Source organism: Mobula hypostoma, chromosome 10 (genome assembly GCF_963921235.1).
Source record: "Mobula hypostoma chromosome 10, sMobHyp1.1, whole genome shotgun sequence".
In the NCBI taxonomy this organism is placed as follows: domain Eukaryota; kingdom Metazoa; phylum Chordata; class Chondrichthyes; order Myliobatiformes; family Myliobatidae; genus Mobula; species Mobula hypostoma.
Window position 1 is genome coordinate 115,818,406 of NC_086106.1, and position 19,509 is coordinate 115,837,914.

The 19,509-nt window shown below is 39.9% G+C and overlaps 1 protein-coding gene across 3 annotated transcripts in view; it reads left to right on the forward strand.

Annotated features, from left to right (window-relative positions):
- Positions 1-19,509, forward strand: part of ar (androgen receptor) — a 217,413-nt gene that overhangs the window by 71,588 nt on the left and 126,316 nt on the right. For all 3 annotated transcript variants that reach the window (XM_063061070.1, XM_063061072.1, XM_063061071.1), the window contains exon 4: positions 7,556-7,852. In XM_063061070.1, coding sequence (XP_062917140.1) covers positions 7,556-7,852 — 297 coding nt within the window. The remainder of the gene's footprint in view (positions 1-7,555; positions 7,853-19,509) is intronic.

Here is a 19,509-nt window from a genome sequence, read left to right on the forward strand (position 1 = left end):
ACTTTTACCAAGGTCTCAGATCTTAAATAGCTTGTTAGGGCTATGGCTTGTTCACAATCATCGTTAGGAAAAGCCAGGTGATGCAATTTTCAAAGCTTTATAAATACCCTGACTCCTCAAACCTTGTCCCAACAATCAGCAGCCATGGACTCCTCGAAGCAGCTGCCTAGCACTCTGAAAATTAAAATAAATGATGCCCACAAAGCAGGAGAAGGCTATAAGAAGATAGTAAAGTGTTTTCAGGTAGCCGTTTCCTCAGTTCATAATGTAATTAAGAAATGGCAGTTAACAGGAACGGTGGAGGTCAAGTTGAGGTTTGGAAGACCAAGAAAACTTTCTAAGAGAACTGCTTATAGGATTGCTAGAAAGGCAAATCAAAACCCCCGTTTGACTGCAAAAGACCTTCAGGAAGATTTAGCAGACTCTGAAGTGTGGTGCACTGTTCTACTGTGCAGCGACACCTGCACAAATATGACCTTCATGGAAGAGTCATCAGAAGAAAACCTTTCCTGCGTCCTCACCACAAAATTGTGTCAGAAGTTTGCAAAGGAACATCTAAACAAGCCTGATGCATTTTGGAAACAAGTCCTGTGGACTGATGAAGTTAAAATAGAACCTTTTGGCCGCAATGAGCAGAGGTATGTTTGGAGAAAAAAGGGTGCAGAATTTCATGAAAAGAACACCTCTCCAACTGTTAAGAACTGGGATGGATCAATTATGCTTTGGGCTTGTGTTGCAGCCAGTGGCATGGGGAACATTTCACTGGCAGAGGGAAGAATGAATTCAATTAAATACCAGCAAATTCTGGAAGCAGGCATCACACTGTTTAAAAAAAACTGACGATGAAAAGAGGATGGCTTCTGCAACAGGATAATGATCCTAAACACACCTCAAAATCCACAATGGGCTACCTCAAGAGGCACAAGCTGAAGGTTTTGCCATGGCCCTCACAGTCCCCCGACCTAAACATCATCGAAAATCTGTGGATAGACCCCAAAAGAGCAGTGCATGCAAGACAGCCCAAGAATCTCACAGAACTAGAAGTCTTTCGTAAGGAAGAATGGGTGAAAGTCCCCCAAACAAGAATTGAAAGACTCCATTTACAAGTTGTGATAGTTGCCAAAGGGGGTGTTACTAAGTACTGACCATGCAGGGTGCCCAAGCTTTTGCTTCAGGCCCTTTTCCTTTTTTGTTATTTTGAAAGGTGGAAATATAAAAGTAATCTTGCTTAAAATATTAAAGAGATGTGTCATCCTTAACTTTATGCTTTTTGGAAATCGGGTCATCTTTTACTCGCTTAGCTATTCACAGTAACAGAAATTTTGACCAGGGGTGCCCACACTTTTGCATGCCCCTGTGTGTGTGTGTGTGTGTGTGAGTGTGTGTGTGTGTTTGTTTATATATAAAAAGGACTTAAAAGGTCTAATCTCTACTGCCTTAGACTTAACACCTTTATTTAATAAGACAATTTCAATACTACCTGCTACTCCATTCCATTCCTTTCAACTCCATTAATCAATGTGAGCACCCTTCAGTACACTCTATTACATGTGTAACCTTCTTGTATCAGAGGACCAGATTCTTGCCTAATTTCACTAGGGCTGTTTTGTCAGTGAGATACCTTTATTTTTGCATCCAAATTTTTTTGCAGTAAGGCCGACATACTCTGTAATTGTTTGCTATATCTGCATGTTAACTTTTAGATGATTCATCTACAAGGGCACCCATTTCATTCTGAATTCAAACACCTTTCAATCTTTCAGTATTTCATTGTGCAAAAACTTTTATTCTTTATCAATGATATGAAATTACAAGAATATATAAATGATTGGAAATTTGGAATTAACGTATTAGCTGGATCTTCAACTTCCTCATAGACAGGACCCAGGCTGTAAAAATAGGGGACAAGCTCTCCTCTACAATCACTCTGAGCACCGGTGCCCCACAAGGCTGTGTACTCAGCCCCCTGCTGTACTCACTGTACACCCACGATTGTGTAACCAAGTTTCCATCGAACTCAATATATAAGTTTGCTGATGACACCACAATTGTAGGCGGTATCTCGGGTAATGATGAGTTTGAGTACAGAGAGGAAATTAAGAACCTGGTGGCATGGTGCGAAGACAATAACCTATCCCTCAACGTCAGCAAGACAAAGGAATTGGTTGTTGACTTCAGAAGGAGTAGCGGACCGCACAACCCCATTTACATTCGGTGGTGTGCAAGTGGAACAGGTCAAAAGCTTTTAATTTCCTCAGGGTCAATATCACAAATGACCTGACTTGGTCCAACCAAGCAGAGTCCACTACCAACAAGGCCCACCAGTGCCTTTACGTCCTGAGAAAGCTAAAGAAATTTGGCCTGTCCCCTAAAACCCTCATTAATTTTTATAGATGTGCCATAGAAAGCATTCTTCTCGGGTGCATCACAACCTGGTATGGAAGTTGTCCCGTCCAAGACCGGAAGAAGCTGCAGAAGATCGTGAACACAGCCCAGCACATCACATAAACCAGTCTTCCGTCCCTGGACTCACTTTACACCACACGCTGTCAGAGCAGTGCTGTGAGGATAATCAAGGACACGATCCACCCAACCAAAGCACTTTTGTCCATCTTCCCTCCGGGAGAAGGCTCAGGAGCTTGAAGACTCGTTCGGCCAGATTTGGGAGCAGTTTCTTTGTAACTGTGATAAGACTGCTGAACGGATCCTGACCCAGATCTGGGCCGTACCCTCCAAATATCCGGACCTGCCTCTGGGTTTTTTTGTACTACCTTACTTTCCCTTTTCTATTTTCTATTTATGATTTATAATTTAAATTTTTAATATTTACTATCGATTTGTACTCCAGGGAGCACGAAGCGCAGAACCAAATATTGCTGTGATGATTGTACACTCTGGTATCAATTGTTTGGCGACAATAAAGTATAACATAGTGAGTCAGAGAAGACACAATTTTATGTCAGGGTTTTAGGAATAACACATGGCTAAACAGAAAACAAACGTGATCATTATGGTAAGTGCACTTTTAGTGTAACAGTGCTTAATTGGAAGTTTGTTAACCACTGTGATATGTTTTAGTTGTTTGATCACAGGCAGAAATAACCAGCATTAGGAACACACATACAGGGTCTAACTGTACTGAGAAGAGGGCCTTGTCGTCAATAAATAGATTTTGGTGCACGGCCTGTTTGAAGAACACTGGGATCGAGTGAAGAGAACTGTCCAGGATTCAGATAGCATTATAGGAGATCAGCATGAATGTATTTCAGATATTTGGAGCAAAGAGCTACAGATGATAGAAGTTCCAGGCAATAAATGCTAAGTGCACTCAGCAAGTCAAGAAGAGGTTATGAAAAGAGAAATAATTCATTCATTGACGTCATCTTCTGATTAAATTCTTCTGGAATTGAGTTTATATTTTAGATACTTGTCAGCTTTTAGACAAATCATAAGACCTGTGTTCCAGAGTGAACTTTGTGACACTACAGCATTGAGGGAGAAGGGTCTGTCAAAATTTGCGTGACTGAATACCATTAAACTTGTAGAGTATGGTGCTGATTAAAATAGCGTTAGGACTATCTCAAACATAACACCCTCTACACAGGTGGTCCCCAACCACTGGGCCGCAAAGCATGTGCTACCGGGCCGCGAGGAAACGATCTGATTTGGTGATATGAAACAATATGAGTCAGCTGCACCTTTCCTCATTCCCTGGCACGCACTGTTGAACTTGAAATAACCTACCAAATCATACCAAATAACACATAAAACCTAAAATAACACTATCATATAGTAAAAGCAGGAATGATATAAATACACAGCCTATATAAAGTAGAAATAATGTATATACAATGTAGTTTCACTTAACAGAATCAGGAAGATTATGCCAAAACTGATTTGTAGAAAAAAAAATCGGCACGTACACGCATGCGCACACAGGTGCCCGCGCAAGGCTTCATGGTCATGGTAGTCTTTCTTGGGGTAAATACAAGTGCCCGTATTTCACTGCTACTTTTGTCCCTTATTTGGGAGTGAGAAAGTTGGCAACCCTACTTGAACACCCCCTCCCCGTCGGCCGGTACGTAAGAATATTGTCAATATTAAACCGGTCCGCGGTGCAAGAAAAGTTGGGGACCCCTGCTCTACACAGGAGCCAGAGATCTTTACACCATCATTTACTTTCTCTCTACCATCTATTTTTCTTCGTTTGCAGTCTGTGCTTACTGGCTTTTCACCAGACTTTGTTTTGTCATCTGGCATGGTCAATTTATCCTTTGATTTTTGAATTGTTTTTCCAAATTTTACTGTCCCTAATTTCAGTTTATTATCTGCAGACTTAAAGGTGTGTGTTTGAATCTTTGAATCTTAATTGTGAGTATAAATTAGAAACACATCTGGAACTAGTATTGAGCCTTCAGTTTATTTTACCATCTCTTCTTTCACACGAGTTTGTTATTTCTTGCCTAGCCAATTTCTTATCCATTTCCAGAGCTTTGCACTAAATCTGCAAGCTTTGGTTTTATATAAGAGCTTTTTGTATGGACTTAATCTTTTAGAATTGAAGTACCTTTTGTGGGTCCTCATTAAGTGCTTTCATTGTCACTTCCTCTAACAAGAGATTGTTGATCAGGCAGGATCTGTCCAATCTGAAAGCATGGCATTTCAACAATGCCAATGTACTTGGAGTCTTTAAAATTGTGGTCTTCTTCTAAATGCAACATAGTTTTTCTGATCAGTAAGGAGCACAAAAATGAGGCAGCCACAGTTGGGCAAAAAGTACTGGTGGAATTGCCTCTATAAAATAGTAGTCAAAATTAATAGGAGAAAAAAAACTATATGACTATATTTCAGAATCAGAATTAATGTCGCTGGGATATGTCATGAAATTTGTCTTGCAGCAGCTATTCATAGCAATACATTAAAAAATTATGAATTTCAATAAGTATATATAAAAACATTAAATTAGTGCAAAATAAGAGGGAAAAATACTGAGGTAGTGTTCATGGATTCATTGTCCATTCAGAAATTTGATGGTGGAGGTAAGAAGCTGTTCCTGAAACATTGAGTGTATGTCTTCGGGCTTCTTTACCACCTCCTCGTTGGTACTGATGAAAAGAGGGCACGTCTTGGGTGATGGGAATCCTTAATGATGGATGTCGCCTTTTTGACGCATTGCTTTTTGAAGGTATCTTCGATGCTGGGGAGACTAGTGTCCATGATGCAGCTGGCTAACTTTACAACATCCTGCAGCTTTTTCTGATTCTGTGCGATGGTCCCTCTATACCAACCAGTTAGAATGCTCTCCATGATACATCTGTGGAAATTTGTGAGTGTCTTTGGCAACATACGAAGTTTCCTCAAACTCCTAATAAAATATAGCTGCTGAAATACACTATTCCACTATTGCTCCAATCTACCCTTCTTTATGAAATTTTACAGGATTCCTAATCAAGACTAGCAGTAGGTTTCAGTAGAAATAAGGAATTAACTAGAGCTCACAGGTCTAGAAGAGATCTCTGTTTTCATGTTAAGCCATTGAACTATTTTGTGCAGAATTTGCAAGAATTAGCAAACTGGGAGGATAATCCACCTTTGGAATTTACTGTTCCATTTAAGATGGCTTGCTACTTGCTATAGCCTCCCCTAAATGGACACAGTCTGTACTTCTTGCTGCCTCAGTAAAGCTGCCAGCATAATCAAAGCTCCACCCACTCTGGATGTTCTCTCTTCTCCCCTTCCCCATTGGGCAGAAGATTTTTTAAAAAAGCCTGAAAGCATTGTTTTTCCAGGTTCAAGAACAGTTTCTTCCCCGTTTTTATAAGACTTGAATAGTTTCCAAATACAGTAAGATGGATTCTTTACCTCACAATCTACCTCATTATGATTTTGCATCTTATTGTCTTCCAGCATGCATGTTCTCTGTAACTATATTCTATGCTTACTGTTTTACTGTGTACTTAATGAACTGTGTAATAAATTGATCTGTATGAACAGTATGCAAGAAAAGGCCTTGGTGCGTGGGACAATGATAACCAATTCCATTACTTTATCTTTTTCTTGAATGTGAATAAACATCCTTATACACCTGCCATTTGTATCTTAACAAGTATCTACTTCTCTCTGCCAAAATACCCCGAAAATTTGATCAGGGCAGAAATAGATGACAGTTCTGTTCTACCATTACACCACTACAAAGAGTAGAATCCTGTCCCATAAATATTAAATGTTGACTTCTAGATTGATTGTTCTAAATGACTTGGTGTATGAAAAGTGCTTTAGAATGTATAATGATATTGATAGAAATTAGTTTCTTGGCTATAAGGGACCTGAAGAGATAACTTATTCATATGTCAGAAATTCTAGTTTGGTTTTGAATGACTTGGCTTTTGTAGCATCACAACCAACACACTATTAAAAAATGAAATTAATCCATTCTACATTGCTGATGCTTGTTGGAAGGATTGTCACGAGGGACTCTTGATTTCTGGTAGAATGTAAATAAGCAGGCCATAAATTCATTCACAGAACTTTTTTTAAAAAGCCTATGTCATGGAAAATAGGCTAAAACAGTACAGTGGTTTTATGTATATTTCTTCATGCTTTTGAAAATTCCATCTCTAATATTTTTGTGTGATTTTCATTGTCAGCAGTATTTTCTAGTATAAAACATTTTTAAATTACATCACCAATGAAGCAACAAGCAATATTTTCATGCTGTCAGGTCTGAAAAATATCCTGATGAATGGTCTCAGCCCAAAAAGTGGCTCTTTATTCCCCTCTATAGATCAGGGATTCCTATCTTGGAGTCCATGGACCCCTGCTTAATATTAGTTCATGGCATAAGAAAGGTTGTGAGCCCCTGCTGTAGATGCTGCCTGACCTGCTGAGTTCCTCTCGCATTTTGTGTGTGTTACTCTGGGGGAAGAGGGGAGAGTGTGTCCATCCGGTGGTGGAATCTTGTTGGAGCTGGCAGAAATACCCATGAATATGAAAGTTGATGGGGTGAAAACAGAGAACCAGGAACTGTTTAACCACAATGTCACTTTAAAGGTTATCTTTTCAGTGCATATTTACGAACACTACTGATTTGCAGCTAGCTTGCAGATAAGTTCCAAGACTGAACATTTTTTGCAGCAGCAGAATTCCATTATGGCATTAATTATAACAATAGATATCTAAGCAGAACAACTTCCAAAATGAGACAAGTGTGTTGTTATCAACTGACTTCTGTTAATGTCAACAAAATTTACTAAGGTAGCCAGGAGACAGACGGAAATGAATTAAGTTTGAAACTGGGGCACCAAACGTCAATTTCATTTCTATTTCAATCTGCACTTGGAGCAAATTAATGCCTTCTGTTCATTGGCAATTGTTTATTGCAACAGTGTAATATCAATTAATGATTACCATAATAATTATTAGTGTTGTAAAACATTATTATATGCTGAAAGGAATATTGAAAATGTGACATAACTAATGCAAGTTTTATCACTTTTAATACCATTTGAAATGTCATTTTTATTTAGTGCCTCTTTTTCTCTCCATTGAACTAAAGGTCGAAAATTAAAGAATACAAGACCATTCCAAACTGCAGAGGAAATGGATTCTCCAGTTACACAAAAGCAACAGGACACCAATCTCATGATCGTACCAAGGATCAATATACCAAGAATGCAGAATTTTCAGTGTCAACCCCTTTTCCTAGCTGTACTGCAGTCCATTGAGCCTGATGTGGTATATGCAGGGTATGACAATACGCAGCCTGATACATCAACCAGTTTGTTGACAAGCCTCAATGAACTTGGGGAAAGACAACTAGTACGTGTTGTTAAATGGGCGAAGGTCTTGCCAGGTAAGCATGTGTTTTTTAAGCTTTGTGTTTTCATGCGAAACCTGTAATATAAAGGGGAAAAAACATGTTGTTTAGTAACATGAAATATTGCTTAACCCGCTCAATGTTACAGGAGCATAAAAATCTCATTCCAGAGTTAGTGAGGAATACGACAGTTATGTTTTCGGAACTACCCCGGCAGCCAGTTGAAGTATGCTGAGTAAAAATTGTCCATTCACCTGCATTTAAGTGGTATTTATTAGGTTGTTCAACCTGCAACAGATTAATTGTGATGATGCTTGAATGATTTGTGTTCCATTTGTTTTGCACACAAGTCGTATGTTGTACTGAAAAGTTAGCTGTTCAACAATTTTTGTTTCTCCATTTTCTAACTTTTACTGTTTACTTAGATATGCTACTAGCTTGCAGATTCCATTTGACGTATAACTTGTCTCACCATACATAATTTATTTCATGTGTACATTGAAACATACAGTGAAATTTGTCATTTGTGTCAACAACCAGCATAGTCCGAGGATGGGCTTGGGTCAGCCTGCAAGTGTGTCAATGTTTCTGTCTCTATGTCCCAACATTGCATAATACTCCCTTACAAAATTAATTAACTCTTCCATTCTTTATTCTGGTTCTTTAGATCATTGCGGGCTGTAGATAACCCACATTTGCCTTATTGACTGAAAGAGCTTAAATTTATATAATGCTTTATCCTTTCACAACAGAGGAAAAAATACTTTTTTATCACTTACTTTTTATTGCAACACCAACAAATTACATTCAATATAACCAGCTGCCGATTACGTTTTGACTCTTTAACCCAGCTGCCTCCCAACCTTCATCACCATCCCGCCCCCCATCCCTCTCCCCTTCACCAACCAAGTGCATACACAGACAGAATATTCCTATTTAACAGAAGATCTTTTAAGTTAGATATCGGATTTGTCCACATTAAGATTGTGTTTGGTCGTGCATCATTTACTCTTGCTAATGATAGTTCCAGGTAAGAAATGTCCAAAAAGCTCCCAAGCCAGTGAGTACTTGAAATATCATGGGTAGGTTTCCAACGCTGAACTACAATCATCTTAGCTTCAGTCAGGTCTGCCAGCCAGACTTTGCGTGTTTTTTCCGTAAGGGAGAGGTGGGAGTCATCATTTAGAAGATGTACAGCGGGGTCCATTGGTAATTGTACCCTGTTAGTTCTGGAAGAGTACTGATAACCTTACCCCACAAACCAAAAACCCCTGGACATTCCCATACAACATGTATAAAGGAGCCAACGGTTCCGTGGGGGCAAAATAAGCAATATGGGTCAGGAACCAGTCCCATTTGATGTCTAATTCTCTGTGTTAAATATGCTCTATGACAAACTTTCAAGTGTATATACCAATGATTTGGGTTTTTCGAAGCACTGGCAGCATTATCCCAAATCTCATCCCAGTCAAATCTTGTCCCAATTCAGATATGTCCCTATCCCAGGCTTTCATTCCTGATGTGGGCATATATTTCTGGAAATTTAATTTATCATAGATATATGATTCTATCTGTCCTGGAGCACTCTGTATCCAACTTAAAATGGGATGGTCCTTTAAATCTGACCCCCATTCAGAGAGTGTTTATCAATATTATATCGAGATACCAGTTCTTGAAAGCTAGGGATAGTACTTGCCCTATTAATATCTTGAAGAGTAGTAATACCTTTATCCATAGAACCATAGAAACTACAGCACAGAAACAGGCCTTTTGGCCCTTCTTGACTGTGCCAAACCATTTTCTGCCTAGTCCCACTGACCTGCACACGGACCATATCCCTTCATACACCTCCCATCCATGTATCTGTCCAATTTATTCTTAAATGTTAAAAAAGAACCCGTATTTACCACTTCGTCTGGCAGCTCATTCCATACTCCCACCACTCTCTGTGTGAAGAAGCCCCCCCTAATGTTCCCTTTAAACTTTTCCCCCCTCACCCTTAACCCATGCCCTCTGGTTTTTTTCTCCCCTTGCCTCAGTGGAAAAAGCCTGCTTGCATTCACTCTATCTATACCCATCATAATTTTATATACCTCTATCAAATCTCCCCTCATTCTTCTACGCTCCAGGGAATAAAATCCTAACCTATTCAATCTTTCTCTGTAACTGAGTTTCTCAAGTCCCGGCAACATCCTTGTAAGCCTTCTCTGCACTCTTTCAACCTTATTAATATCCTTCCTGTAATTTGGTGAGCAAAACTGAACACAATACTCCAGAAAACAACAGGAATTCTGCAGATGCTGGAAATTCAAGCAACACACATCAAAGTTGCTGGTGAACGCAGCAGGCCAGGCAGCATCTGTAGGAAGAGGTGCAGTCGACGTTTCAGGCCGAGACCCTTCGTCAGGACTAACTGAAGGAAGAGTGAGTAAGGGATTTGAAAGTTGGAGGGGGAGGGGGAGATCCAAAATGATAGGAGAAGACAGGAGGGGGAGGGATAGAGCCAAGAGCTGGACAGGTGATAGGCAAAAGGGATACGAGAGGATCATGGGACAGGAGGTCCGGGAAGAAAGACAAGGTGGGGGGGTACCCAGAGGATGGGCAAGGGGTATATTCACAGGGACAGAGGGAGAAAAAGGAGAGTGAGAGAAAGAATGTGTGTATAAAAATAAGTAACAGATGGGGTACGAGGGGGAGGGGAGCCTCAGCGGAAGTTAGAGAAGTCGATGTTCATGCCATCAGGTTGGAGGCTACCCAGATGGAATATAAGGTGTTGTTCCTCCAACCTGAGTGTGGCTTCATCTTTACAGTAGAGGAGGCCGTGGATAGTCATGTCAGAATGGGAATGGGATATGGAATTAAAATGTGTGGCCACTGGGAGATCCTGCTTTCTCTGGCGGACAGAGCATAGATGTTCAGCAAAGCGGTCTCCCAGTCTGCGTCGGGTCTCGCCAATATATAAAAGGCCACATCGAGAGCACTGGACGCAGTATATCACCCCAGTCGACTCACAGGTGAAGTGTTGCCTCACCTGGAATGACTGTTTGGCCCCTGAATGGTGGTAAGGGAGGAAGTGTAAGGGCATGTGTAGCACTTGTTCCACTTACACGGATAAGTACAATACGCCAGATTTGGCCTCACCAATGCCTTATACAACTTCATCATAACATTCCAGCTCTTATACTCAATAATTTGATTAATAAAGGCCAATGTACCAAAAGCTCTCTTTACAACCCTATCTACCTGTGATGCTACTTTTAGGGAATTTTGTATCTGTATTCCCAGATCCCTCTGTTCCACTGCACTCCTCAGTGCCTTATCCTCCCAAGTTCTGTTTGTGAATAGTTTCCCCCCCAGATAGAAGATGATTATTGTTCCATAATGGAGATGATTTGCACCATACGTTTTTAAATTTTAGGAATTTTTCTGCTGCTCAAAGCACTTGTAGCATATGGGTTAAAATTGGACCGTAATACAAATCACATTTTTTTGGTAGACATACCTATAGGGAGAAAGTCCTTCAACCTTATTGGTGGTTCTTGTTCTATATTTTTCCATGATGAAACTTTATCCTCCTCCATCCAATAGCTAAGACTTTTTAATACAAATGCCTAGTGATACAATTTAAAATTTGGACGTGCCAATTCCCCCATCCGACTTTTTGAATTGTAGAGCTGACCACTTTATATTGGGTCATTTACCGTTCCAAACATAGCATTGTAGTAAGGAGTCCAGTTTTTGCCAATATTCTGCTGGAAGCGCAAGTGGGATCATTGAGCTAAAATTAATGCGGGGTAAGATATTTATTTTAATGACCGATATACGGGCTGGGACTGATGCTGGCAGGTGTCTCCATCTATTAATATCATCTTCTATTCTTTTCAGAATTAAAGAGTAATTTGTTTTAGCCACAGACGGTAGGGAAGTATTAACTTTAATACCCAAGTAGAGGACCTCATTTGTAACCTTAATCTGGGAAAGGAGAGACACCCTACTTTTATCTGTATTAATCAGCATTAGTGCTAATTTTGACAAATTAACTTTCTATCCTGAAAGAAATCCAAATTGCTTCGGTGTTTTTAAAATATAGGGGAGAGTTTGTTGAACATTTGCCTTATAGACTAGTGTGTTGTCCACGTAAAGTGATATCGAATGTGATGTTGTACCTATTGTAATAAGGGAGATCTGAGGAGAGTTTCTAATTAAATGTGCAAGCGGTTCAATAGATATAGTAAAAATTAAAGGAGGCAAAGGGTCCCCTTGTCTTTTTCCCCGTCCCATGTTAAATAACTCTGAGAAACCTCTTCCCACACCTACCTGGGCTGAAGGATTAGCATACAGTGTTTGAATCGTATTGATAAGTTTATTGCTGAACTTAAATTCTTTTAGAACTCTCCAAAGATATGGCCACTCAAGGTGATCGAATGCTTTTTCAGCATCTAGAAATAGCAGGTCACAGGCATGCGGGATTTTATGTGTTGCACTCAGTATGTGTAAGAGCCAGCGAATATTATCAGATGCGAGACGTCCCCTGATAAAGCCCGTTTGATCGGGACTAATTATTTTCCCAACTACTGCCTCATGTCTACTGGCTAAAACTTTGGAAAATATTTTGAGGTCAGCATTTATCAAGGAATTGGATGGTAATTGGCACACCTGAAGCAGTCCTTACCGGGCTTCGATATAACTTGTGATCAGGGCTGTGTTTAGATCTCTACGGAAAGCGCCATTTCCAAAAGCATAATTTAATGTTTCTAACCATACTGGTTCAAGAATATCCCAAAGTGCTAGGTAAAGTTCCACAGGTATGCCAGCTATACCTGGCTTACGGCCCTTATTTGTAGCTTTGACTGCTTTAATTAGCTCATCCAGTGTAATAGGAGAGTCTAGAGTTTTGGTGTCCTCTGATGACAACGTAGGGAGGTCTAATCCACTAAAAACCTGTGAAGTCATTCTCAGAAGGAACTGAGCCACTTGTATGCTGTTCTTCAGAGTAATTCTTGAATGTCTCATTTATTTCCTCTGTTGAAGATATTACTCCACGTTTAGCACATCTAATCGCTGGTATACCTTTTAGCTTCCTGTTGTTTGAGCGTTAGTGCCAAAAGATGGCTTGGTCCGCTGCCTTCTGCATAATACTTATGTTTGATTATCTGGATCATTATATTCTGCCCTACTTCTTAATAAATCATTTAATTCTGCTTGTTTTGTTTTGAGCTCGTTTTCTTTTGTTATGGTGTATCTTCTGTTGAGATCATTCTCCAAAACCTTACATTCTTCTTCTAGGGTTGAAATCTTTTGAAGCTGGCTTTTATGTAGATGGGAACTGAACCATATGGCGTTATTTCGTAAGAAACCCTTGATGGAGGCCCAAATCACTGTCACATCCGAGACACTATTTTTATTTAAATTTATAAATTCCGTCAGTTTTGTTCTCAGTTTTGTTAGAAATTTGTCATTTTTTTGGAAGGGTGGAGTTAAACCTTCACCTAGTAGCCTTATTTTTAATTTTGCCATAATTAAAAGTAGATATAACTGTTGTGATCAGATAGATGTCTGGGCAAAAATTCTATTGAGTGTACCAAAGGCAGCAGACCGGAGGATATAAGAATGTAATCTATCCGAGAGAACGTTTTATGTCTTGTGGAGAAGAAGGTATAGTCTTTAGCAGATGGATTATGTACCCTCCACACATCAGTTAAATTTACCGTTAAAAAAAGGTTAAGTGCTTTGGAAGCAGATTCTTGAGAGCTTGATGTACAGGTTTCCCCTGCCCTTCCGAAGGTAGAGCGTTCCTATGAAACAGTTCGTAAGCCGAAGTGTCGTAAAGCGAAGAAGCAATCACCATTTAATTATATGGGAAAATTTTGTGAGCGTTCGCAGACCCAAAAATAACCTACCAAATCATGCCAAATAACACATAAAACCTAAAATAACAGAGCACACTGATGATGGTGTGTTAGACTGCGTCGTCGCAGGTTGGGGTGGTGCCATGGCCCCCACCCTCCAGGCCGCCGAGCGATACATTGCCACGAGGCACGCAGGGGTCCAGCGGTAGCCGGGAGGCATCCAGCACATCTTTAAGAAAAAAGCCGAAATAAACATGCTAATTAATTAGGTGCTGCTCGGCACATAATTGTTGGCCCAGATCATTGCCAATTGCATTGCCTTTGATCTGGGCCGACATTTACGTGTGGGGTGGCACCTAATTAATTAGCATGTTTATTTCGACTTTCTTCTTAAAGATATGCTGTGTGCCTCCCAGCTACTGCTGCACTCTCCGCGGATCGGTACAGTATCTGTCCGCGGCCTGGGTGTTGGGGTGGTAGGACACTGGGGTGTCACCTCGTCGTCTGTTTCCATTAGAGCAGGCAGCTCATCTTCTCCTATGACTGCCCACCTCGATGTCGAAGGTCGATCTTCATCGTCTGCTGTGGCTGATGTGGAAGGCTTGCTTGACTGCTGAGCCTCGCGCATTTTTCTATCATACAGCTCTTTGTAAGGACTCAAACAATCTTGCAAATATCTCCTAAGCCTATGTACCCTTTCAAAATTAAAGTCATACTTTATCATTGCAGCGAAAATCTCACGTAGTTGCTTCACTTTCGCTACTGCATTCGGTTTCGATTGTTATCCTTTCCTCTTCCAATTGCATCAGCTCTTCATCTATCAGTTCTTGGTCACAGGATGCCAAAACGTCTTCAACATCATCTTTGTCAGCTTCCACAAGCCAAACTCACTTAGTCCTTACTTCGTTCACCACGATTGAAACGCTTAATTATTTCTAGTTTTACGATAAGTATAACACCCTTACGAGCTCTTTTAGGCTTTTCCGACACCATAGAACTCATCTTGCAAACGCCTGCTCACAGGCACGTGTTTAAGCAATGCCGTTCCAAATCCGGGGGAGAGCAGCTGCTTTTTTTCGTGCGCTGTATTTTTTATCACGCACTGATTTTTTTCGTAACAGTGAAAACACCTTCTGAAAGCGAAGACAGGGTACTGATGTAGGTCTTTCGTAACAGTGAGGTTTCATAAAGCGAACGTTCGAAAGCGGGGGACACCTGTAGTTGAGGAAGATTTATCGAGGTTAATGTTTACCAAAGCATTCATGTCCGAACCAACATATAGTTGGTAGTCACTTAACTTCAGTAATTGTGAGGTAATTGAGGGAAAAAAATTCAACCTCGAATATAGTTGGGGCAAATGGGCTAATGAATGCAACTTTTTTTTTACCCTGAATGGATGTACAGCAAAAAGCTAGACGTCCTTTATTGTCGGCGGCAGTCCTTTCAATTGATACATTAATACTATGTCTCATTAATATCATAACTCCTTTCGTACGAGTACCATCAGCTGATGCCACAACGAGTTTATAAAAGCGGTTTTGAACCCTGGAAATGTCATTAGGTTTAAGATGTGTTTCCTGTAACAGTGCGTTATCTATTTTCTTCCTGCATTAAGAAATCTTAAACCTTTGAACACTTGTAGGGAGAGTTTAATCCTCTAACATTAAATGATACAATAGTAATATTTTCTAATTTATCTGTATTGCTCATCTTCCCCTGGACCTGTTGTAAGTTGGTGGTGGAGCTCTGAGTTACCCCCCACTTCCCACTACCCCTTGCATACAACCCTTTACTTTGTAACATCTGTGAGTGTCACTTAACAATGTCAGACACTGAACATTAACTGCCCCCCTCTAGCACAACAAATTAGAAAGGCAAAGCAGTTCTCATAGACAATCATATCAATAGAGACAAGAAAATAAAAACCTGGTCAAACCCATTAACCTATATAATTAAAACCATTCCCGTCTCAAATATAATATAACACATAATCAAGACCCCAACAACTCTCTTGTGCACTGGAATCCAATTAGGCAGCGTCTCCTGGAGGTAACCTCTTGGATCGTCGCTCTCTGCGCCTGTCAGTAAGTTGACTCAGCCACACTTTGTTTCTCCTGGATCTGTCCTCCAAGTCGTTTAGCTTCTTTTGTATCTTAGTCACCTCTGTGAGACAGGAGTTAGTAACTTCCTCATTCTTGCATAAGCTAACCTGAATGTTGTCTATTTTGTTGAAGACAGTGCTAAATTTTTTAGCATGAACATCCACTTGCTCCTTTAACGACCGGAGAATGTTGCTATTCTCTGCCATATGTTTCTGTATGGGGTCGAGAGCCTTTTCCAGTGACTCCTTTAGCATGTGGGCTACCATTTCTTGCAGCGATTCCATCTCCATTGCCATTGTGTTTTTCTTTAGATTATGAGAACACTGAGTCCTCTTTTATTGTCATTTAGAAATGCATACATGCATTAAGAAATGATACAATGTTTTTCCGACGTGATATCACAGAAAACAAGACAGACCAAAGACTAACACTGACAAAACCACATAATTATAACATACAGTTACAGTAGTGCAAAGCAATACCATAATTTGATGAAGAACAGTCCATAGGCACAGTAAAAAAAAATAGTCTCAAAGTCCCGAGTCGATCGACTCCCGAGTCCCCGATAGCGGTGGCAAAAGGGAGAAACTCCCTGCCGTAAACCTCCAGGCACCGTTAACTTGCCGATACCTTGGAAGCAGCCGACCCTGAGTCTATCTGTCCGAAAACTCTGAGCTTCCGAGCAGCCTCTCCGATACAGCCTCCCGAACGCCATCCTCTGCCGAGCACCTTCGACCTCTCCCCGGCCGCTGAAACACGCAAAGCTGAGGATTTCAAGGTCTTCAGCTCCAGAGATTCCGGTTACCACACAGTAGCAGCGGTAGCAAAGCAGACATTTCAGAAGTTTTCCAGATGTTCCGCTGTGCACTCACATCTGTCTCCATCAAATGCTTAATTATCATAGCTCTTTCCTCGGATGAATCGCTAGCTTGGTGTCGTCTGCTGGTATCTTGTTTCTTGGTTGAATTTGGATTTTTTTTGAGGTCATGTCTTTAGTGAGATCTTTCTCCAGCTCAACCTTATATTAAGACCATCTATGAGCCCTAAAGAACGTGAAAAAGGAGGGCTATATGTCAGCGCTCAGTGCTGTGCTGCCATCTTGCCTCGTGCCTCACCAGAAGTCCAGAAAAGAATACTTTTATAATACAATTTTATTGTTATGAAAGTCACGGGATTCTATTTGCAAATACTCAGTGGTCAATTTGGATGAAAAAACGATGTCATATAAATTTGCATATAACAAAACTGTGGAACTGAAGATGGTTGAGGTGTGCTAGAATGTGATTTTTGAGGAGGATGCAAAGAAGCTCCAATGTGATTTGGGCAAATGTATGTATTGCAGATACAGCTAATGTGGATACATGTGAGGTGATCTGCTTTCTGTCTAAAAATAGGCAGATGATTATGTAAGTGATAGTTGGTTGAGAGCAGGAGAGAAAAGGTACATGGATGTCTTTGTATACCAGTCACTGGAAACATGCAATTAAAAGGCAAATTTTGGGACGTCACGTGATGACGTGAGATTGAGACGTGTAAATCCAGCTCTCCTGTAAAAAATCAGCAAAGTACCGTTTAAACAAAGCAAAGTTAATAAATACTTTCCAAAAACTACTTATAAACTTCTCAAGACTATTTTACGATATGCCTCGTAAACCGCAACAGAAAAAGCCTGTTGTTGTGAAGTAGCCGCGAGATGGGAAGAAAAAAGGGCCTACTGCAGCGATGGAACCTCGGACTCAGGTTGGATCTCCTTTGGAGGAGACACATTTTATCTCTGGCGTAGAAGAACAGGGAGCAATGGCAGCGGTAGCGGTCCCTGAGAAGAAGATGCCGGAATTGTGCATGCACAAAGAAGTAGGCATGCGCAAATCCATACAACTCAAACTACAAGAACCGACGGCCACTGCAAGTGAAAGTGACTCAGAGTCAGAATTGGATTCTGCAGAGAACACAGATGAAGAAGAGGCGGAAGAACTGGAAGAGCTTGAAAGTAAAGGATGCGATGGAGACATAAGAGAGGCTTTATTGCAAGTAATGATTGAATTAAAAAGATTAAAAATAGAGCTTAGAGACATGAAGATGAGGTATGATAAAGCTATGAAAAGACAGGAGAAAACGGATAAGAAACTTCAAAAGTTGGAAAGAACAATGGAACATATTAACGACAGAGTGGAGAAAACAGAAAACGATATGCTTGTCTGGAAAACGGAAAGAAATTGACTGTTGGAAAAAGTGGACGTGTTGGAAAATTTTAGTAGATGAAATAATATCAAGATTGTTGGTCTTAAAGAAGTACAGGAGGAGACAATCCAATAAAATTTTTTCAAAGATGGATCCCAGAAACTTTGCAAATGAAAGAGGGAGACCGATCAATTGAAATTGAGCGGGCGCATAGAGCTCTAAGACCAAAACAACAAGATGACCAATATCCACGATCAATTTTAATAAAATGTTTAAGATTTCAAGACAAAGAAAGGATTTTATAGGCAGCTGCTCAAGCTGCCAAGAATAGAAAAGGACCATTGATGATAGAAGGGAACAAAGTTTTTTTCTACCCTGACATAAGTTATGAACTTTTGAAGAGAAGGAAGAAATTTAATCCAGTGAAAATAGTCCTATGGGATCATGGTTATTAATTTATATTGCGTTATCCTGCAACTTTGAAGATTTTTTGGATAACGGAAAAAAAAGATTTTTTGACGATTACCGGAAAGTGGAGGAGATTTTTTGAAGGTACAAGAACAAACCTGGGGAGCGAGATGGATTAAAGATGAAGATTGGGTCAAGGAGTAGACTTGCTGGATTTTTAAGGGCAGAAGAATAGATAAATATATTAATATGATAGAGGGGAAGAAAGGTTAAAGTTTGAGGAAGATTAGTGGGAATAGTGACATTAATTTTTTTTTTATATATATACAATTTTTTTGTTACAGGGAGCTGGAAGAAATACTGACCAATCGCTACAGTATTCATGTGTGCAAGCGTGGCAATAGCCAGGACCCGCAAAACGGAGGGGGGTAGTGTTGTGTTTTTTTTTCATTCACAACATTAGTAGGGGGGTATTTTGTTATTTTTCTCTTTGTATCATATCTATTTTTTATTTCTTTCTTTTTGCCTGGATGATTGGGAGGGAAACACATAGCAACACGGTGAAGTTTAAAGAGATTCCCCAAGGAACTATGAGAGTTGAGATGTTAAGTAATGTTTTAGATTGGAGTAACTTTGTTAAGAATAATGACTAATTTATTGAATTTTTTTGAGTTTTAATGTTAATGGGCTTTATGGACCGGTGAAAAGGAAAAGAATCTTAACTCATATTAAGAAAATGAAGGTAGATTTAGCCTTCTTACAGGAAACGCATTTAACAGAAACAGAACATCAGAAATTAAAGAGAGATTGGGTGGGTAGTGTTGTTGCAGCTTCATTTAATTCAAAAGCGAGGGGAGTAGCAATTTTGATTAATAAAACGTTACCAATTAGAACACAAAATGTAATAACCGATTTTGTGGGGAGATATGTGATTATACACTGTCAACTTTTTTCTGAATTATGGACTCTCATGAATATTAATACACCAAATGAAAATGATTCAGAATTCATACAAGTAGCTTTTGTGAATTTGGCTGATGCACATGAAAAAATATTAATAGGAGGAGATGTTAATTTTTGCCTAGACCCAGTCATAGATAGATCAACTGAGGCTGTCACAAAATCGAAGGTAGTAAAACTAACTTTATCATTG